This window comes from Lissotriton vulgaris, chromosome 12 (genome assembly GCF_964263255.1).
Source record: "Lissotriton vulgaris chromosome 12, aLisVul1.2, whole genome shotgun sequence".
NCBI lineage: Eukaryota > Metazoa > Chordata > Amphibia > Caudata > Salamandridae > Lissotriton > Lissotriton vulgaris.
This window is the reverse complement of record NC_141700.1, coordinates 542448525-542471290: the sequence shown is the minus strand read 5'-3', so window position 1 is coordinate 542471290 and position 22766 is coordinate 542448525. Positions and strand designations below refer to the sequence as shown.

Below are 22766 nucleotides of genomic sequence, written 5' to 3'. Positions count from 1 at the left end.
AGAAAGGCGGCAATGGCAGAAAGATAACCTTGATAGTGCCCAGAGCATAGCCCTGCTGGGCCAAGGAAAGAAGGAACAGAAGAACTTCGGAAAGAGGGGCAGAAAGGGGATCCACAGACTTATCTGTGCACCATGCCACAAACTTGTTCCACCTGCAGGCGTATACCGTTTTTGTGGAGGGACACCTGGCTGCCAGAATGACATCTCAGACTGTCAACTGTCGCCGCTCAATCTCCACGAGTGGAGGCGAAGGCTGGACAGGTTCGGGTGGAGGACCATCCCCTGCTGCTACGGCAGAAGATCCTCCCGAAGAGGCAGTCGGATCGGGGGATCGTTCGCCATGTTGAGGGACGCATACGTCACCACTGTGTGCTCCGGTTGGGGAAGGGAGAGGGATCTGCCACTGACCCAATCACGATTCCTGAGCCACCACTTCAAGTGTGGTGCAGTGCCCTCCGAGATCTGGACGTAATCGGACAGATTGCCCTGATGCTGCGCCCACTGGAACTTCAGGTCACACTGACGAGCCTGCATATGCCATCTGGCAAGTTTGCACTAGAAGGATGCAGGAGGCCATCAGGCCTAGGAGCCAGAGGGTCATCCTGACTGAAACCCGGGATAGAGGTTGAAAGATTGGAATCATAGCCTGAATATCCCGGACTCGCTGCTCGGGAGGATACACCCAAAACCACGTTTAATCCAGAACCGCTCCGATAAAGGGGAGCTTCTATGAGGTACTCAGGTGCAACTTCGGCACATGGATGGAAAACCCCAGCAAATGCAGGAGGTCGACCGTAGTCTGAAGGTGGGTGATGACTAACTGGGGCAAGCCCGCCTTCAACAACCAGTCATCGAGGTAGGGAAAGACTGACACCCCTGACCTGCACAAATGAGCTGCGACCACCCCCATCACTTTCGTGAACACCCGTGGGGCACTGGTAAGGCCGAAGAGGAGCACAGCAAACTGAAAATGCTCCTGGCCTACCGTAAACCGCAGGTAACGCTGGTGGGCCGGCAGGACGGGAATGTGAAAATATGCGTCCTGCAAGTCCAACGCTACCATCCATTCTCCAGGGTCGAGAGCAGTCAAGACCTGAGCCAGGGTCAACATCTTGAACTTCTCCTATCGGAGAAAATGATTGACGTCCCTGAGGTCCATAATGGGGCGCAAGCCCCTCTTTGTCCTTCTGGGGGACCAGAAAGTAGTGGGAATAACAACTACGTCCTACTTCCGGCCCAAGAACGCGCTCAATGGCCCCCTTGGCCAAGAGGGCCATAACTTTCTGCTAGAGAAGCGTAAAGTGATCCCCAACATGCAGTGGAACCGCAAGGGGGCATGGCCGGGGGTTGGGGGGGGGGGAACTTGAAGGAGAGGGAGTAGCCCCTCCAGACAAGTTGTAGCACCCACTTGTGGGAAGTGACAGAACGCCAATGGGGAAGGTGATGACGAATTCTGCCACCCACCGGCGTGGGGTGCAATCTAAAGCTCAGACTAGGAAGGCATCAAGGTTGACGTGGCGGAGGTGGACTGACCCTCACGCCGGCCCCCGGAGCCACCACGGCGGCCTACACGCCGAGTTTGGTTCTGCGCAGGCTTTTGACCGAACTAACGGCTAGGGTCGCCTCTGACATGGCCATAAAAGGAATGAAAAGTAGACGTGGCTGGGCGCTTGGTGGAAAGGCCCAATGACTTGGCCATAGCCTGAGTCTCCTTAAAAAGCTCCAGTGCAGTGTCGGCCTTATCACCAAACAGGCGAGTGCCGTCAAAGGGCATATCTATGAGCAAGCCCTGGACGTCCAGGGAGAACCCAGTGGACTGCAACCAGGAGTGGCGACAAAGCCCCACAGTCGTGGAAATCGCTCTAACGAGGGAGGCCCCAGTGTCCAAGCCACAACGAATGGCGATCCTAGCCGCGTCCTTACTCTCAGCCACAGCCTGAGACAGCACAGTCTGGACCTCCTCCGAACACTGAGGCAACACCTCAGCAAAGGTATCCCACACCGCGTGGGAACAGCGGGGTAAAAGGTACGCAGTGTTTACTGACCCCAGCCCTAAGCTGGCCGAAGAAAACAACTGCTTGCCAAACTGTTCCAGCTTCTTAGAGTCCTTATCCGGCGGAGCCATGGGAAAAGCACTCTGGGACGTCGAAGCTTGAATGACTAGACTCTCCGGTGTGGGGTAGGTGGTCAGAAAGGCACGGTCACCCGGCACCGGGCGATTACGCCTGGCAACGTTTTTATCCACAGGAGCTTCTGAGGCTGGCCGCGACCAAGTGCCCAACAAGACTTCAGTGAGGGCATCGTTAAAGGGCGGCAGCGGCTCCGATGAAGTGGACGCCCACTGGAGCACCTCAGTAAGAAGATTAGTCTTAAAGGTCACCATGGGGAGATAGAGGTTAAGGGCTTCAGCTGCCCGACGGAGCACCACCGTATATGAGGCACCTTCCTCCGTAATGGTCGGGAGAGAGGCAAACCCCGGATCAGAGGAGACGTCAAGGCCACCAGCCTCCGCCAAGTCGTTGACCCAGTCCTGCTCAGAATCACACTGACGAGCAAGAGGGTCCTCGAACCCCTCCCAATCGTCCTCCACTGCTGGCATAGTTGGCACAGGCCTCGGAGGCGGAGCAGGGATCGAGGAGGGAAGAAACTGCGCCGGGCAGGGCCGAGTAGGCGCCGCGTCCCAATTCGGATCCCAGGCGGGGACAAAAACGTCTGGGAACCGGGGTAGAGGCGGAACCAGCGGTACCCACTGCGGTGCTGCCGGTGGAGCCAAGGGCGGCGCCGGCAGCACGGGACCTCTTTGCGCCATGGCCGGAGCCAGCAGCACGGGATCCTGCGGCGGCGGGGCCAGAGCCACAGGCGGCGGGGCTGGATCTGCCGGCGGAGCCGACGGACCAGCAGGATCCGGACACTGAACCGCGGGGCCTAAAGGCACACCGGCGGGAGCCTGAGGCCTAAACAGGCGGCCCAGGGCAGCAAGGAATTCTTGCATTTGTCCGGGAGTCGCAGACGGACCAGGGTAAGGAAGGACTCCCAGGCTCCAAAGGAGCGCAGGGGCAGAGCCCCATTCCCCCTCGTCCGCATCTGAGGACCGACCGGGGGAAGTCAGAGAGCGAAAACACTTTTTCGACTTCTTCTTGTGTCATCTCTTACCCAAATCTGACGGTGAAGACTTGGATCCCGAGGAGCGGTGATGACGGCTTCACGAGCGGTACGGGAATGACCCCTGGACCTTGAACGTCGCGGTACGAGTGCCAAACTTCAAGCAACTTTCGGCGTCGCACCCACAAGGCCTTCGGGTCATGGCACGCCAGTCCAGACAGGGTCAGGAGTCCTGGTCGCCCTCCAGTCAGTAGAGACAGACGTCATGAGGGTCCGCCACCGACATATTACGACGGTAGGTCCCACAGAACTTAAAACCAGGTATCCCAACGCGCACCAAAGTCTCAAAAAAGGTCATCATAAAATGACAGAGATATGTGCTCAATCCTGATCTGATCTTACTGGCCCGGAAAAAGAAATAACTGATGGGGGTACTGCTAGCAAAACTTTCCGGATCCAGTCTGATGCCTGGGAATATTCTAAGGTAAGGAATCTATCACTAAAGTGTCTCTTTCAGATATATTCAATTTGTAGATGTATCATTTTAAAAATTAAATTGACTTTTGTTATGAATGGTTTGACGGCAAATGCTTAAAATAATTTTAGTTTTCTTAATAATTTGAAAGATCTGAATTCATGTCTCTGTGTAGTCAAAATTATTCTCTGGGCAGTCGCTTAGCCCCACATCTAGTAACTCAAATTCAGTTTCAATTAGTTCATGCTCACATAAATCAATTACTGTTTTTGATGAGAGATCACATTTTCTCCTTTCCTCAACTTGGATTTTGTTTTAGCTACATGTCTTTTTTTGCCCAAACATGGCTTCTTTCCCCACCTTCTACTCTTTGATTTTTCTTTTGACCAGGTTCTCACCTTCTCCTATTTTGCTCTGGAAGCTGAACCTATTTCATTACACAGAACTGGTATAAAAAGAAATGTTCCTCTGCATCTTTCATTATGTTTCGTTCATGACATTCCAGAGTCAGTAATTTCATAGTCCGTAATAGTGAGAGATACTGTTTTACTGCAGACCACATCCTGTCTGTGAATACTGTAGCCTCTTGCCACTCCTCTGTATAAATGGTTAGGGCATCTTGCAAACCTATGCACACCCTGCTCTGGTCATAATCCTGTTTATCTCACGAAAATTTGCACAATTTCTTCTTCCTTAATTTTAGGATCATATTTTTTGAGTTTTCATTTCCTCTTAAGTTTTACAGTTGATTGTACTCTTTCAAGAGGTCTTAAAATAAAAAAATGATATTGCTTTCAAAATTGTTTATAGAACTTTGCATGTTTTGTTGTGTGAGGCTGTGACAACTAAATAAACTTGAATGATGAATCAATCAATCAATCATTCACACACACACACACACACGCACAATGGACTGGGCAACACAATAATGAAGGAAATTAATAAATGAAAAAAAAGAAAGAGGCCTTTTACCTTCACCAGGGGACAAGGGAACATGAAATGCTGAAAAGGAATAAAATTGAAATGTCAAATTAATATCTTTTAAACAATGAGAATATGCAACCTATCGCAACAGATGGAAAAAAATAGAAAAAGATGGCGAGGTTTCATGGAAAGTTTTATAAGCATCGAATACATGAAGATTGACTCCAAATTGTCTTTCAGTTTCTCTCCATTTCTTTAGAACTTCATATCAAAAGAGATAAAATATTCAATTAGTATTGTAGCTCCTACATAACTCTTGTTTTAAACCACTGGACGTGGTTGAGGACTATAATTTGTGGAGAAGGACTCTGTGGTGTGGCATTTGAAAGAAGGCTTTAATGCTAAATTATAACATTGGAATGTTGACAGATCCACTGAAGACATGAAGAAACAGCACGCCTTAAATATTGTTATAATCCCACTAGTGTCAGAATTGGAATGCCCTAAGTTTCTCTCTCCCACCTGCATTTTCTAAGAATAAGTGGCTAGAGAGGCAGAGGATATGTCTTTCCTTCCTTCCTTCCTTCCTTCCTTCCTTCCTTCCTTCCTTCCTTTTTCCACATGTAGAGGAGCAGCAGAAGGAAAGAGTATTTTCCTCTGCTCCTGAGTGAGCCTTGCCTTTGCTACAGAAAAGCTGACTGAGGTAGTTAAAGGAGAATCGGGCCTTACCGCTGCCCACTTTTACTGTTTCACATTCCATGTTTGACAGCTAACGGCTGTGGCTAGGTGCATGGAGGCAAATGTTATATATACAGTAGACACTGTGAAAGGCTTAGAAGGCTCTGAACCATGCTGGTTTGGAACCCTGTATTTTTCCCAGAAGGCTATTTTTAGGACATTCGACTATTGGTTTCCAGCTCCCTTTTTCTAGGCCGTATAATGATGGTGTGAAACTTTAATACAGTGAGCTATAAGGCTATTTTATAACACTGGCATGCTGAGTACCTCATTGAATTCATTAGGTATGCACAGGAGCCTATCGTCTTCTGACTAAACATTAAAATGTATATTTCTTTTTAACATAGAATTATCCAACAGAATGGTTGAATAGCATTATAGCTCTTCTACTTCGACCCAGATGATTAGCTCAAGCCTATACCTTGGGAAGAGGGTCTTTGCTGACCGGTACAGTACTCTGAAGATGGCTATAACAGATCACATTAATTATCACTTCATTTACAACCACCTATTATTAGATGAGTTAATATCAAACCCACAAGTATTATTCCCACAACTGTCTCAGGGAGGTGGGGCAAGATAAGCTTTTACTGCAAATGCTTAATGGTGTCTCTGTTAACCCACCCATTTAGGGGCCACGTTAAAGCTTTGTACAGGGTATGTATCTGTGGTTTAGTACACTTTTAAAATGTATTTTTAATTTTACAGTGGACAGTTTTGAAGTTGAGTCTATGGAAAAGCAATTGATAGTGTACTTTAAAATCTTTGATCTGAGCAGATCAATAACCATCCCACTAAAAGTAAATTAAGAAAATAACACTATTCAGTACTGCATATAAAATAATATTTACCAGAAACTAAACTAAATCAGAGTGAACATGTCAATCAAAATTCAAAATATAATAAACTGAGAAGTCTTACTACAAAGCTAAATAAAAGGACCAAGTTGATTGCTAAACATTGAATAATAAATAGCAGGCAATCATCCAGCTTCAATGCACAATTATGGCATTCTCTGTGCTCCTGTGTGTAACTGTAGCATGACCAGAGAAAGTATGAATGCATTGAAACTCAAGCTCTACAATGCCTCGATGAAGGAATGTTAGCTCTACAAAGCCTTGATGGTTATATTAAGTCTGATTTCTTTGTTCAAACCAAATGTAATCGTTTTTTAGTTTGTTGCCAAAGTGTACATTTTGTATAAGGGATTTTCTGCAGTTGGAAATCAACTTGGAGGCCCTATTACAAGTGAGCTGGGGAATGTGTCAGTTTCTGGTACTGGTAAACTCGGGTCATGTAAAAATATGACCTTTTACGTGTTGGACACTCTGGACATTCTGAGGGACCCAATAAGGAAACAGAGGGCAAATTGATCATTCAGGTTTTATTCCACCGGTAATTCCTAGTTTTCCACCCGAACTTTCACCAGAAAATTTGAGCTGCAAATGGCAACAGAAATCTCCGAGTAAACTTTTTTGTTTCTTTGGTAATAATTATCTTTATTTTCCTTTTGCTGAAATGAAAGAAAACAATGTATAACAGCATCAGGAACTTCACATACATTTCTCAAAATCACCATCTGTTTCAGTCATGTCTCCCAATATGGAGGTAATTAAACCCCTTCAGTGTGCAGCATTCCCCTATAAGGATAGGCCTTCGCAGCCATACCCAATAGATGCTATTGCCTTACTTCTCTTTACTAACTGGCCTCCTCTGGTGTGCCTGTTAGTGCATTTATCATTTCAGCTCAGCTTAGCAGATACTCACCTACCTTTTCATCTCTTTGAGCCTCCCTTATTGAAAACTCTTTGGCTGGAGGGCATTCCAACAGGTCTTTTTCCCATTTGCCTTTTGTGGGCCATCTATGGAAAATCTAGCATATAGTTATATGGCTTTTCACAAGCAGTAATCCTGGCTCTACAAACCTCGGCTGCATCATGTTTTTTTCTGTTGGGTAGGAGCCCCAATAAGCAGTGCCTAATTATTGTCTAGTATGACTACTATGACCTGTCAAAGCAGCCTTGCCATTTCTCCCCTGAATTCTGCTACTGCTGTACAATTCCACACCATGTGCAGGAATGCGGCCCCACATTCATAGCATTTTGGACAATTCATTGATCCGTCCGAGTATATCTTATGTCGTCTGGAAGAGGTATGAGCGGTGGAAGTAATAAAAATGTCCTTGCTTAAATCTTGCATTTCTAGCAATGTTGTGTTGCTCTGTACCATTCCTTATCCATCAGTAGGTCCTGCAACCTATTGTCCCACATCTGTCCTGCTCTCTGGTGAGGTGGTTTTCAATCCACCTTCAACACTTTGTAAATGGCGGAGAACAGCCCAAAATAAAATGCAAGTCTTTTTCTCTACTTTTTCCTCTACTTGAGAAAAAAGTGAAATTAAGAATAGACATTGTAAGCACAAAACGGTCTTCACACGTTTGTTGGAAGAATTAGTATATTTTAAATAGTAGAGACTGCACTCAAAAATCAGTGAATTCAACAGTTATCCATATATCAAACCCTACATAACAGTACATTCAATCTTCAAAGTTTTTCATTACCAAAACAGTCACAATTCAATCAACATGTTTTGTTTCCATCATTTAGGAACATCTTCAGGGCTAATGATTCTATATTTCACAACATAATAGTGTCCTACATCCTTCACACAAAATTTACAATCATCATCCCTTAGTTTTTCAGATTCCAATTTTCTTTGACCATATACTTTTTCAAATTTAGGTTAGGAAAATGTCAGGCTCTGATTAGCCCTCCAATGCTGGGCTTTCCACAAGTAGACAGCGTTCCAACAACAGTTAAATGTACTGTTTTTGTGAGTACAGCCCCAACAATCCAAATGATTTGAATTCTATACTGTCTTAGGAAAGCATCAGCGGGTGGAACCATCTTGCATCATGGTTCTGACGGGTCTGAAACATGCTTACATTACTAAAGGGAAGCTCTGATGCACTGCGGTGATAGCAACCACAGCTGGTATTTGTAAATTAAACACTAGTAAAGCCATTTTGTGGTTGCAAAGCTTGAGATTCGCAAAATCAGCGGGTCTGCAATCAAAAAAGTAGTTTTTTTTAATGTACTAAACCCATTTTGTGCTTCAGTAATAGGCTACCAAATTGAACAATGGGTTTTGAAAAGCATAACCGAGCTATTTAAAAGAGACTTGTTCAGGGTCTTCATTTTAAACAGCAAATCATTATGGTATTTATCAATGTTGTGCAGCTGAAAAAGTACCAAAACACTGCAGGGTTACGGACTCTCGAGGTTGGGTGCTAAAGAACAAGTTACTTACCTTCAGTAACGATGTATCTGGTAGAGACAGTCTAGCCGCAGATTCCTCAACTTAAAATATACCCAGGCGTCAGACTAGACCCAGAACATTTTACGCAGCAGCACCTCTGCGCGCCGGGTGTGGGGCCGTATGGCTCCGCCCTGACTTCGTCCATGGACGAGACGTCAGTGGACCCATATATGCCCCGCCCGGAGCGCCAACATCAGTTTTCCTCAGAAGGCTTTTCCGCGTCTGAACGCAAAGCCACCACCAAAAACTGTGAAAAAACAAGGTATGGTGGAAAACATCACAATAGAAAGACAGTGCCAGGCACCGTATATTGTAAACCGAGGGAGAGAAAAGAACAGACCCCCACTCTGGGAGGGACCCCTGCAATTGTTTAAGTCCAAAACCTTCCCCAGAGGCAGAAGAAAATGCAGAGCATAGGCAGGATTCGAACTCTTGGCCTGTGTGAACCTGTCCCACCAGAGGCACAAGACTTATCCTAGAGCCATAGCTTCTCGGTGAACCATCACAGCAGCCAGCAGAAAGGCTGCAAACACAACATATGACAGTGAAGGACAACCAGTCCAGAACTCAGGAGTAAGGACAAACTACCATGAGGCGTCACCCAAAAGGAGACGTCAGATCCGAATAAGGGACCTACCGAATGCAGCATTGTCAGAGACTGCAACCGCTAGAGTACAGGGGATGCAAGAGACCTCAAGTGGTTGAAGAAGATAGAAGGGAAGGACGGGGGTTAGAAGAATTTAGACTCACATCGGACAACCCAGGGTAAGGGTTGTAAAGGACACATGGCATATGAGCATACCGTCCAATCACAAGGATGGGTAGAGCAGAGCCACGAAACAGAATGAAGCCTTGTGGGTCGCAGTGAAGAGAAGACGCCACCCTGCAGAGGAATAAAGCCACCCAAAGGGAGGCGAAGGCAAGAAGACCAACCTGAAAGGGTTATCGCAGGACGGGGAGGACGGGTGGGCGTTAAGGAATCTGCGGCTGGACTATGTCTCTACCAGATACATCATTACCGAAAGTAAGTAACTTGTTCATCTGATAGAGACGTCTAGCTGCAGATACCTTAACTTAGAATAGATACCAAAGCCATACCACTAGAGGAGGCGGGACTGAGACTGAACCCCACTAAGGTCCAGAGAGAACCTAGCCGTCAATAACATGACCAAAAGAGTGTCGCCAACCAAAGGGCGAAACACAGTGGGGACAGAAATGACAGCGTAGCCAACCACCAGACCCCTGTGCTCTGAAGAGAGCAGGAATCAAGGGGAGGCTAGGGCGCCACAGCCCATCCAGAATAACACGTTAAACCCCTATATGTAGAGGGGATGAGAGAAGAAAAACACCAAGCCAGAATGCTGGTGCCTGGCGAAAAATGCCACACTTCGAAAGAAGACGAGCAAAGAAGCCTGAAAGATCCACAGGATCCAAGGTGTCGACAAGAAGTCAGAGCGAGCCCCAGCTAAACAACTCGAAAAGCGTAAAAACACTTTTGAACCTGCTTCTGTAAAGATACAAAGGCAGCAGGATACTAACCCCTGCCCAGCAAGGGGCTGATATGGAATAAAAACACACCCAGTAAAGAAACTGGCGTGAAAAGGGAGTTCAGCACCTTGCAAGAAGTAGAACCTATGGGCCCAAAAGACTGGTAAGTGGTATGATGGAGAGAACGCGTACTGCCCCGCATGTACCATAAGGGAAGAGTACTGCTGAGACCCTCGCCAGCCAGACATGTGTGAAAGCAATGAAAGGATGCCCATACACAACCATAAGGACGCTCATTTGCGGCCAGAGGGTGCCTGTAGTACCATAACAGATGAGCACCTGGAAGCAAGACAGCAGGAACAGCTGGAGATGCGCACAATAGCAAGAAGGCAACGGGCCACAAAGAACAGAGAAGATCTGGTGATGTAAGAGGACAGGCCCAAGATCAAGGCAGGAAAGTCCGCAAAAGCCATAAGGGTGATCATGATGCAGAAACAGCCTCAAGAGGATGCCGAAACCCGGCCAAACCCAGGGACTAGGTACGCTCAAAAGTACCCGCATTTATACAGAAAGTGGAAGTAGTCCAGGCTATAAGCAGCATCTGCCTCCGGTCCTGAAGAGAGAACAGTCCCCTCGCAGGACAATTAGAAGAAAAGACAAGCCTAACAAGGGAGCACTCAAGACCAACTCACGGGTCCTAGACGCCAGGAAGAGTGGAGTTCAAGGAGAACCGGCTCCACGAATCCGCCACAGTAAGAACACCAGCAAAACGTAGAAATCCCTGCGCGGAAGCAGCGGGATGTGGAGAAAACTGCTGGGGAATAAGTCGAAAGGCCATAACGTACAACAGAGAGGCCCACAGCAACTCCTTACTGGCGAGAACAACCCAGAAGGGGCTGGTGCCAAAAGACGGACCATGTGACAAAAAGCAGAATGCCAGGTCGTGCGAGGTGGATACTACACAGCATTGACCTAGACCAGGAGTTGAAGCACTGCAGACAATACAGCGAAGCTACCCTTCGCGACACAGTAAAGGGTTATATGAGTCCCAGATATACCCAAAATGAAAACTCCACAGCAGCTTACGAAGGCAAATGCAGACACCTCACACTAGCCAATACCCCACTTAGGGAAAGGGTCAACCCCTGGCAAGAAGGTGGTCCTCTTGGCAAAACAGACAGTCCGAGGACTGAAAACAAAAACAACCCAGCCATACGACTATACAGACAATACAGAGACACCAACCGGTCTCTGATAAAAACTGGGCCGTAAAGGAAGACCCGCAACCAGAAAGAAAGTGAGTCAGTGGCACTGCAGAATTTCGGTAGCCCTGACAGAAGCCTGGAGATCGCAGAGTCAGCGTGGGATATTCCGTTAAATAGCTTGTCTTGGAGGCTCTCCCGAATATAATCAGGGAAGCGACTGTCGCGCATCCAGGTATGGCGGCGCAAAGCCACCGACCGGGCAAGAGCACGGCCCACAGAGTCTGTGGTATCCAAAGAGGAGCGTATCGAAAAATGTGCCATCTCCTTGCCGTGAAGGACAGGATGGAGAAACTCCGGGCGCAATTCCTCCGGAAGGGAAGGAAGAAGGTTAGCCACGGAGTCCCAGTGTGCGGAGGACACACGTGCAAACAAGCATGTAGTGTTTAAAACGTGGTTGGCCGCCCTTAGAGACGCAAAAACCTGTCTTCCACATGCATCCAGCCACCGGGATTCCCGGGTGGGAGGAAACAAGGCAAAGTGGAGGAGTCTTGTAACCCGAAAGCCGCCTCAATTACCATGCCCTGAGTAGTAGGGTGGAGGGACAGACAAAGTGGATCCCCCAGGGCAGGACAGTGCCTACTAGCAATGGCCGGATCCACCGGTGCACCAGAATAGGGCCATGCCCATGTGTAATGCAGAACTTCTAATAAAGCACCCCAAGGGGTGGCAAGGGCTCCTTGATAACGGGCTCGAGATGAAGCCGATCCATCAAGGGATCGGGAATGAGGGGTACTACGGGAGGCTGAAAGCAGAGGATAGCAGCTGCCCTGTTGATAGTTCACGCATAGGCGGCCCCTAGCTCAGTAGTCACCCTAGGAGGGGACAAGAGGCCATCTGTAGGAGACGGTTGAAGACTAATCTTCCCCGTTCCCATAAAAACCGGGGGCTGGGTAACGACCTGAAGGCCATGAAAAACTAGGGACATGCACCAGTGGCCCCCGACCAGGGGAAACAACAGCTTCCGTAGGGCTGCAGCAGATACCGGTGTTGCCTGACAACGCTGAGGAGTCAGAAGCGAGGAATCCGGAGGGAGGTCAACCGCAGGCATGGTCGCTGGTGTCGATGAACGTATGGACACCGGCGGCAATGGATGCGTCGAAAGCATCGTCGGTGGGCGCCGTGTCGGAGTTGACTGGACTTCGACGCAGCGTCGGTGGACGCCGTGTCGGAGTTGACTGGACTTAGACGGCCTCCACTGGGGACGCTACCTGGACGTCGACCGGCGTCGGATTATGCGTTGCCCCAGACGTGGGATCAGGCTTAAAGCTGGGTGTGGGTTTGGACGTTGAGCCTGGCTTCGGGTCCGACAAGGAGCCGGGCTGCGAGCCCGGCGTCAAATACGCCGCTCCCGCCGTCCGCACAGGAAGCCGCACAGGGCTATGCGTTAACTGGTGGTGTGAGCCTGGCGTCGAACCTGGCGCCGCTGATGCCGTTTCCGCCGTCCAAGCAGGAAGCTGCACTGGATATGCGTTGACTGGCGGTGTGTGCTAGTGACCCGGACCGTCTGGGCCACAGCCCAACGTCGTTGCCTCGGCTCCGGAGTCGGTGCACACAGCCCTGGTCGGGAAAGGATCCGCCGACGAGGGCCTGGCCTGAGTACCCTCCGCCACTGTGGGGCCTGAAGGCACGCCAGGGAGAGAGGGGGACTCGAAGTTGGCCTGAAGAGCCCGGGAATAGGCCTCCATTTGGGCGCGCGTCGCTCCAACTCCTGGAAAAGGAGGGTATAGAGGAGGTGACCTCCTGGCGCCCTTAGCTGACCACATACGAGAGGAATGGGCGCCAGCGGCACGCCTTAGGAAGGTGGACCCCAGTGGATGCTTTTGGCTCCGCTTACCTTTTTTAGGGTGCCGGTTGCGGGAGGGGCCTTGGGAACGAGCCCCCACTGGAGAGAGAGAACGGGGAAGAGAAGAAGCTGGGCCGGACAGCTTGCGGCCATCAGCTTCATACGGCATTCCCGTAGGGACTTCGGCTTCATCTATAGACAGTCGCCTCATTCTTTGGAATCGTGGAGCACACCAAGGCACCACATGCAAATAAGGTGTGGGTCAGTGGCAGACATCTGAAGCACACTGGCCTCACAGGCTTTGAGCCCAGAGGGCATTGCAAACTGTTCCGGTACGACACCAGTAGTGCCGAGAAGGCCCAAAACTAGGCCAGAAACTGCTGTTTTCCAGGACAGGTGTTGTGACGCGGAAAAGAAGAAAACTGATGTTGGCACGGCGGGGCATATATGGCTCTGCTGACGTCACGTCCATGGATATTTTAAGTTAAGGAATCTGAGGCTAGACATCTATCAGATATATCTGCTAAAGGAAAGAGCACCCTTTAGATCTTTTTGAATGTAAAAAAAAAAAAGTTTTTCGGGGAGTAGGCAGCGGTCCAGGTGACTGCTGCGAACTCTCAAACTTAAAAAAAAAATTGGTAAAAAATGTCTTTTAAAATGCAGGCAGTTTCCTTTGAGGAAAACGAGATGATTTATAAGAAAATCATAGTGAGTCACAATTTTCTTCCTACATCATTAATATTGATGTGGTAGGTCAGGTTGCAAAGGTGATTTGGAGTTTTGTGAACTGTCCTATTATGGCATAGGTCAGTTTGCAAAATAATTTTTAACACAGAAAAAGTCAGAGCTCAATCTGTGAACACATTTTAAAAATGGGCATTTTCTACACAATGCTCCTTGGTTGCAAAAGTTAAAAAGTAGGTTATAATTGAAGATATGTTTTATTTTTTTTAAATTGAAACAAATCCACAATTATCAACCGTTAAAAACTCAATACTCAACTCCCTCTCCTTCTTTCTTTGACACTTCTCTTTTCCTTTATTGCCATACTATTATTACAACTATTACATTATTTATCATACTCATCTTTTATGCTGTCATTCTATAAAGCTATACAATTTTGTTACATTTAACAATCTGTTGATAGTTGAAACACTTACTTTATATTATTACTCAATAAATATTATACTCAAAAAGCAATTTTCACCTTCTTCACCACTTCAGGTATAGTTCAGCCTGTATAGTTACCTTATGGTCACCTAATGGAGCATTCAAACGTGCTCAATCTCAAGCCCTGGATGAAAAGATACTCACTGCTCTGGGATCCACTTTTGGGCTTGCCAATGTATTTGAGAATAGGATTTCGCTTTTTATCCTCCGCTGATTCTTTATCCTTCTTTGTGTTGCTGGTCTATTAAATAAGAAGATGAGCCAGGTTATACAAAACAAACAAGGGAACTAAATCCACTGCAGATGCTACTCTCAAACAGCAAGTCAAACATATCTTAACAAAAAGATTTGTTTTTGAAGTTGATGATCAACAAAATAGCTCCAATTTATAATGGTAGCAATCTCCTGCAAGAGGTACATCGAATCTCATATTTGTGCTTTAGCGAGTTAGATTTTTTTGCAATCAGTCTGCTATGCCAAAGATTCTGAAAAGCTACACAATATAGATGAAAGAAGGTTGAAGGTTAGGATATAAACAGAATAGCATATAGTCTTTCTGAAGATATCCCACTGCTCTGCGCACACAACAGCCCATACCTCTATAACATCAAGAGTACCCAGCCTCTGCTAATCCCCCGATCACTCAAAGAACAAGTTACTTACCTTCGATAACGATATAGCTGGAAGAAACATTAGTTAGTGATAGATTCCTTACCTTAGAATAACCCCTAGGCGTCAGACTGGATCCGGAAAGTTTCCGTCAGCAGTAACCCTGAGCGTTGGAAGTTGGCACGTGTGGCTCCACGTCAGTCGTTGGCATCGTGGTCGCCGAGATGAAGTTGTGGCAGCTACTTAGACGCCGTCCTCAGCACTGTCAGTTCTGTACACGACTTTCCGCGCCAGGCAAGATACTGACCACTGGTACATTAAAACTACGGCCCTGAAAGGGATGACCTTAACCCAAGAAATCAGTTCCCAGAACGGGGAGGATGGGTGGGGTGGTAAGGAATCTATCACTAACTAATCTTTCTTACAGATATATCGTTCGCGGAGGTAAGTAACTTGTTCATCTGAAAGAAACACGTCAGTGATGGATTCTTTACCTTAAAATAGATACCCCGGCACTACAAACCCCGGTGGTGGGTCTGCGAACCATGATCACACCAGGAAGTCCAGGAGAACAGAACGGCCAAAGAAGCCGTCTCTCCGGACTTGGCTATCCAGGCAATAGTGCTTAGTAAAAGTGTGCAATGAGGCCCACGTAGCTGCCTGACAGATGTCTTATAAGGGGACACCATATCCCTATGCCGTAGTGGCAGATGTCACCCTGGTGGAATGGGCGCGCAGCCCCATCGGAGGCTCCTTTTTCGCCAGAGAATAACAGGCTTTAATACACATGACGACTCATCAGGAGATAGTCCGCTTGTGTACAGTCCGACCTTTCATGGCGCCCACATAGCCAACAAAGAGCTGGTCATCCACCCGGAACTGTTGTGTGCGATTCAGGTAAAATGAGAACACACGTTTTGGGTCCAGACGTTGGAGCCTCTCTTCCTCTCTGGAGGGATGCGGAGGAGGAAAGACGGTGGGCAAAGTGATGGTATGCCCTATGTGAAAGGTTGTGACAACCTTTGGCAGAAAGGATGGACGTGTTCTGAGCACAACCTTGTCCGGATGGACAGACAGAAAAGGAGGTTTGCAAGAAAGAACCTGGAGCTCACTCACTCTTCTAGCAGAGATGATGGCAACTAGGAAAGCACTCTTCAAAGTTAACAGATGAAGAGGACCGTTGTGTAGAGGTTCAAAGGGAGCGCACATTACATATGTGAGAACCAGGTTCAAGTCGCACTGTGGCATTACGAAGGGAATAGGAGGGAAAAGGTGAGTAAATCTTTTGAGAAAACTATTGACAACAGGGGTCTTGAAAAGAGAGGGCTGATCAGGAAGCCTAAGAAAGGCTGAAATAGCAGAAAGGTAGCCCTTGATAGTGCCCAGAGCAGAACCCTGCTGGGCCAAAGAAAGAAGGAACAGAAGGACTTCTGAAAGAGGGACAGAAAGGGGATGCACAGCTTTTGCTGTGCACCATGCCACAAACTTGTTCCACCTGCAGGTGTATACCAACTTAGTGGAGGGACACCTGGCTGCCAGAATGACATCACAGAGTTCAGGAGGCAAGTTGAAAGGAAACAACTGCCGCCGCTCAATCTCCACGCAAGGAGTTGGAAAGTGGCCAGGTTCAGGAGGAGGAATATCCCCTGCTGCTGCGACAGATCCTCCCGAAGAGGCAGTCGGATCCGGGGATCGATGGTCATACTGAGTAGCTTGGGATAACAAACTCTTGAAGCCCAGTCGGGAGCCACAAGAATGACTTGGGCTCGGGCGCGCCTGGTTTTCTTCAGCACTCTGGGCAGAAGTGGTATAGGCGGAAAGGCGTACAACAGACCGCAACTCCACTTGGAACGAAAAGCGTCACCTGGTGAGAGCTGCCTTGGAAATTCCAACGTGCAGAACTGCTGACATTGCGCTTTCTATTCAGTGGCGAATAGATCTAACCAAGGTTCTCCCCACTTTTGAAAGAGACCTTGCGCCACCTCCGAGTGAAGACGCCATTCGTGATCCATCATGTACTGTGAGGGAATCAGGTGCGACTTCGGCACATTCATGGAGAATGCCAGCAAATACAGGAGATCGGCCATAGTCTGGAGGTAGGAGAACACTGTCCGGGGCGAGCCCGCCTTTAACAGCAAGTCATCGAGATAGGGGAAGACTGGAACCCCTGATCTGCGCAGATGAGATGCGAACACCGCCATCCCTTTCGTGAAAACCGAAGGAGCGCTGGTAAGGCCAAAGGGGAGCATGATAAACTGAAAGTGCTCATGCCCTACCATAAACCACAGGTAACGCCGGTGGGCTGGCAGGACGGGAATGTGGAAATATGCGTCCTGAAGGTCCAAAGCTACCATCCAGTCTCCAGGGTCGAGGGCCGACAAGACCAAAGCCAGAGTTAAAATGTTGAACTTCTCCTTCAGGAGGAAGCGATTGACGTCCCTGAGGTCCAAGATAGGACGCAGACCCTTGTCCTTCTTTGGCACCAGAAAATAGTGGGAGTAACAATCACGTCCTACTTCTGGCGCAGTAACGCACACGATGGCCCCCTTGGCCAAGAGGGCTGCAACTTCCTGTTGAAGAAGTGTCAAGTGATCCCCTGGCATGCAGTGGTACTGGGGTGGCATGGCGTAGGGGTAGTCTTGTAGGGGAAGCAGTAGCCCCATCGGACTATTTGTAAAACCCACCTTTCCGAAGTGATGGTGCACCGGTATGGAATCATGCCGCCCACTGGCATTTGATGGGCCTGAAAAGCCGGACTAAGAAGGTTTTGAGGTAGTGCTGGCTGGGGTGGTGGTGGCTGGGGTGGAGGTGGACTGACCCGCCCGCTGGCCCTTTGACCCGGCTCGTTGGGTCCCACATCTGCGCTGAGACTGTTGCTGCGCAGGCCTGTGGCTCTGAAACAAACATGTCGGGGTGTCCCTCCCGTGGCCACAAAAGGAGCGAAAAGCAGAAGGGGGAGGAAGGCGTGTGGCGGAAAGGCCCACGGACTTGGCCGTAGCCCACGAGTCCTTAAAGCGCTCCAACGCTCTATCCGCTTAGTTGCCGAAAAGGCGATAGCCATCAAAGGGCTTGTCCATCAAAGTGTTCTGGACAAACCCAGAAAAAACTGTTGTCCCCAGCCAGATGTGGCGACGGAGCGCCAACGTCGTGGAAATCGCCCTGCCCAGCGAGTTGGCGTTGTCAAGGCCACAATGAATCGTGAACATGGCTACATCCCTCCCTTCAGCTTGAGAGAGCACTGTCAGGGCCTCCTCTGGACATTGAGGCAGCACGCGCGCCACCATATCCCACGCAAAGTGGGAATAACGGCCCAGGAGGCATGCGGTGTTCACAGACCGCAGCCCTGAACTGGTGGAAGATAAAATCTTGCTTCAGTTTCTTGGATTCCCTGTCCGGTGGTACGGTAGGGAATGGGCTCGGGACGCAGAGGCTTGGACAACCAAGCTCTCAGGGGTGGGGTGTTGGGAAAGGAAAATGGGGTCGCCCAGGGCCGGGCGATGGCGTCGGGCCACGTTCCTATCCACAGATGCCCTTGTGTTGGGCCTGGACCAGGTGTCCAAAAGGACGTCCGAAAGTTCATCGTTGAAAGGCAGCAGTGGCTCCAAAGAGGTAGCTGCCGGCTGAAGCACTTCTGTCAGGACGTTTGCCCTGACTGCCACTGTAGGGAGGTGGAGGTGAAGGGCCTCGGCCACCCTATGCAACATCACTGCAAAACTTGCACTTTCCTCAGTATCCACGGTAGGAGGAGACAGCATGTCAAAGTCAGGAGAGGTATCAAGACCACTGGCATCCCCCAACTCCACTGCCCAGTCTGGGTCAAACTCACATTATGCTGTGAGAGGGTCCTCAGACCCCTCCCAGTTCTCGCCTTCCTCCGAAGGCTGATAAACAGGCCGAAAATAAGGACGCCGGACATAGGGATAGAAATCCCCCATCAGCGTCGAGCAATGCCGGTCTGGCGTCATATCCACATCGGGGCTGAAACCAGGCGACGTCGGAGGTGGTGCTGGTGAGGTCGACGTCGGTGGAGGAGCCAACAGCGATGCCGGAGCCGCCAACAGTACAGGGCTAGAACCCCAGTCGGACCCGCGGGGCCCAAATGCGCACCGGCGGGGCCAGATGGCCCAAAGAGGCAAGCCATGGCTGACAGAAATTCCTACAGCTGGACCGGAGTCGCTGACAGACCCGGTAAGGGCGGGTAGGCCGACGGCGTGTGCTCCGTCGGAGCCGCGGGGGAGGCACCACCTGCACCCTCAGCCGCAATGGGAAGTCAGAGAGCGATGGCGCTTCTTAGACTTCTTGGAACACTTCGTCTTACCTGACCCCGAGTGCGAAGACTTCGATCCCGATGAACGGTGGGTGGTGGCTCCGCGACCGGTCCCTCGACCTCCCACGGGACCGGGACCTTGAACGGCATGGAGTTGACTGCAGGCCTTCAAGCAACTTATGGGACCACCCCAGCAAAGTCTTCCGCGCCATGGTCCAGCAGTCGGATCACGACTTGGGGTGGTGGTCGCGCTCCAGGCAGTAAAGACACACGCGGTGCAGGTCCGTCACCAGCATTGTCGTGCGGCTGCGCCTTGCATTCACAGTGTTAGGTTGACATGAGCTTATTAGAAGTTTAAACACCATTTTTTCCTTTCTGCTGCCTTTTGCACACGGCACACACTTTATTAATTGTTTAGAGTTTAGCAGAGTGTATTGCTTCACACGAGAATAGCGTGTTTTTCTACATTAGTAGCCTTGCTTGGTAAGCTTAGTCTGAACAGTGAGTGCAGAGGTCTTCAAGGTTATTTCAACACTGTGGTTGTTGTTCGGACTGATCTGCTCACGTTCTAGACATAACACAAATGTCGCTTTGGCCACCTCTAATATTGGCACGTTTAATAATGCACTGCGTAGGCATGATCACACACACTTGGAGAACATTCATATGCTGAGAGCTTGTGCAGAATTTGATTTGATCCACTTCTGCTAAATACCAGAGGTATGGGGCCACCTATGTAATCCCAAGAGACCTTCTTTAGTTATAAAATAACCTACTAGCAAGGGAGGGTGAAATATAGGTATATATTTAATCTGTTTCCGTTTAGCATTATAACATGCTTTCTCCCTTTGTATTTTATGGAATAGTAACTATGCTGACAATCTTGTTTCTAATAATATGTCTGCTTGTATTAGCTAAGGTGCTGCGCATGAGAACACAGCGTTAGAAATAAATATTTCAAACTTGCTCATGTCTCTTTTTACTCCCTGTTTTGGACTGGTATAAGAGTATAACGAAAGAGTTTTCTTGTTTTCCACATTGCCTGAGGTAATCTAACTCGCATGTTCTGGGTTATCTAATCATTGGTATTTTTGCTATAGGACGAAGAGCCAATGTGACACTGATGCTAGTCTGGTAGGGGATGTTGGGTACTAAGGCCCAAATTCACTAAGGTCCCAAGTCTATGTGTACAGTTCTGTGTAGGAACAGAATCCCTGCAACACGGCGCCCTAACGATGGTGGTCTTATTACATGACGCTTGTGTAGTACTTATATCAGTCCATAACCCCTTCACTATTGTTTCCGGTTAACAGTGGTGACGGATAAACCTACCTATAGTTACATAGGTCTTTTCAAGCTTGAATCTTTCAAAACGTTTTCCTTTTGGATTACTACCCAGTTGTGCTACATTGTTTTACATTGTACCTCTAATTCTGTGTGTCGCTATGGCAAACGTTGACCTACCACAGCATAGTCGCATTGCGGTCCGCAATCATTTGCAGGCTTATAAAGTTGGCTTGGAGGGCATGGCGGTTATTTTGGTGGGGAGTGCTGATATTGCTTACCAGTTTGAGATTTTCTACTCATAGGTAACGTTTCCTCCAGTTGATGCGGCTACTCAGGTGTTTCACACTTATACTCACACAGCCGTGCCCTTGGAATATGTTCCTTATAGGACAGGAAATTCCTATCCTATTTCTTCATGGCAGCACCGTGTTGGGTTTGATGGCGCCCTTCGCCACAGTGTAACGGCGATTAGATTGGGTCCTTTGTCCATTCCAGGCGCTTCTTGGCCTGTTTTGGCTGGATTTACCCCCAATTCCTTGTGCGGGGGTAGCCCCCGTTGCTCAATTGCGGCCCCTATATAACTCTGCAATCAGTGTTATTAGGGCCCTAGTTCAATATATCACCCGCAATTTCCAGGGCGGGGCCCCTGGTGTTGCGGCGCTTCCAGCTGGATCCAGCTTAGTCCTGTGATGGTTAATGCGGTTATGGGCAAGCGTCCCCAGGATAAGGATAATATGCCTTTTTGGCTTGCCGAGAAATTTGACCAGCTGGAGGCAGTTTTTCCTAATTCGACTCCCGTGGAAAAACACAGGATGCTTACAATTCGTTTACCCAAGGACTTGGTACCGAAAGCTGGTGACTGCGAGTCATAGGGTAAAATGTTTGCGGCAGTGTACACGAGGTGCTTCGGCACTCCGTCAATGGCTGTCCTTCAGACGGTCATTAAGCGTGTTCAGGATGAACACGGACCTGAGGCTGCGGTTGAATTGGGAATGAGACTCATTGGCACATTTGACGTAGTTTCCGATCTTGTCCTTTCTAATATAAAGGGAGATGCAGTGAACTTCCAAGTGGCTAATGCCTTGCGCGATGTCCCCGATGCCAACAAACCCTGACAGTTACCAAGAATTATCACGGCGGCTTATAAGACCATTGGCCGTAATAGTTTAGGTGTCAAGCCCTTTTCTGCTAAAGATAAAAAAAGCAACCTCAGGGTTCGAAGTCTGAAAAAGACGTTCAACCCAAAGCTCCAAAGCAAAACTGGAACAAAAATAAAAAACGGGGAAAACAACAGAAACAGGAGTCCTGTCCCGCGTCACCCGTGCCCACGACTACTTAGCGCACTTATGATTTGCACGACCGCTCTACGATTAAGTCACCTGATCGATTTCAGGTTCCTGATCAACGTTCTCCTCGTTCTTTACAGGACACATAGGCTGGGCATCTGGAATAAACCTGATTTGAAAGACCACATCTATCAACATCTTTTCATCATTTTCTGCTTTATCTGTACAATCACTTACAGCATTTATACTGTGATAAGTAGGCGTGTGCACAGATCCTTTGCCTAACTTGTTTGTGGATTCTGGTCCATGTGGGAGGTTGTGGGTTTGACGAAGCTTTTCCATTAAGAGTTACGTTACACACTGTAGGCGCCATTACTGATTGACGTAAAAAATAACACGTACTTGTGTCCACACATCGGCCTCATCGTCCGGTGGTGGAGGTGGCGGCAGAGGTCGGGGTGGCCAGCAGAGTCGCGACCAGCCTCACCCGAAAGACAGAAAAGGCAAGCAGGACGATTCTTTGCAGAAAAGACCCCCATTTCTGAAGAAGAAAGTTTCCGCTTACAGCGAGATATGCCACAGATAGTGAGAACGCAGCTTCGGAATCAGACATGGGCGCCGACGCTGTTGGACAGCGCAGCGGAGATTACCATTGCGTCCACTACTGAAGGTGACAGCGACTGACCAATTCATTGTTGTTGAGACAGCTGATACTAGAGTAGCTCCCCCGATTGGCTTTTTGAAATGGACCTTTATTTGAGGGTGACATACAACGTACCATAAAAGGGATATTTTGGGAAAATCTTACAACTACCTATGACATTTTGTTAGCGGAGGCTGACTGGCCCCCACCTTTTGTTCTTGCAGCTCCGAGAGGGGAGGAGATAATCCTCCCTAGTTTCGCGCACACAGTGTATATGGAGCATGCGCTAAATTTTGCAGAAGAATGAGCTAAGGTCCTTGTCCTGGCTTTGTATCGTACTCACTGTGGTTGGGATAAATTCTCCCCCCACCACGAGATTCCCTTACGTTTTATGCCACAGCCTCAACCTCA

At 48.6% G+C, this 22766-nt stretch overlaps 1 protein-coding gene across 2 annotated transcripts in view; it reads right to left on the bottom strand.

Moving 5' to 3' along the window:
• Positions 1–22766, bottom strand: part of ARHGEF11 (Rho guanine nucleotide exchange factor 11) — a 1046032-nt gene that overhangs the window by 524697 nt on the left and 498569 nt on the right. For both annotated transcript variants that reach the window (XM_086945337.1, XM_086945338.1), the window contains exons 20-21: positions 14408–14504; positions 4550–4579 (exon numbers count right to left, since the gene is read on the bottom strand). In XM_086945337.1, coding sequence (XP_086801463.1) covers positions 4550–4579; positions 14408–14504 — 127 coding nt within the window. The remainder of the gene's footprint in view (positions 1–4549; positions 4580–14407; positions 14505–22766) is intronic.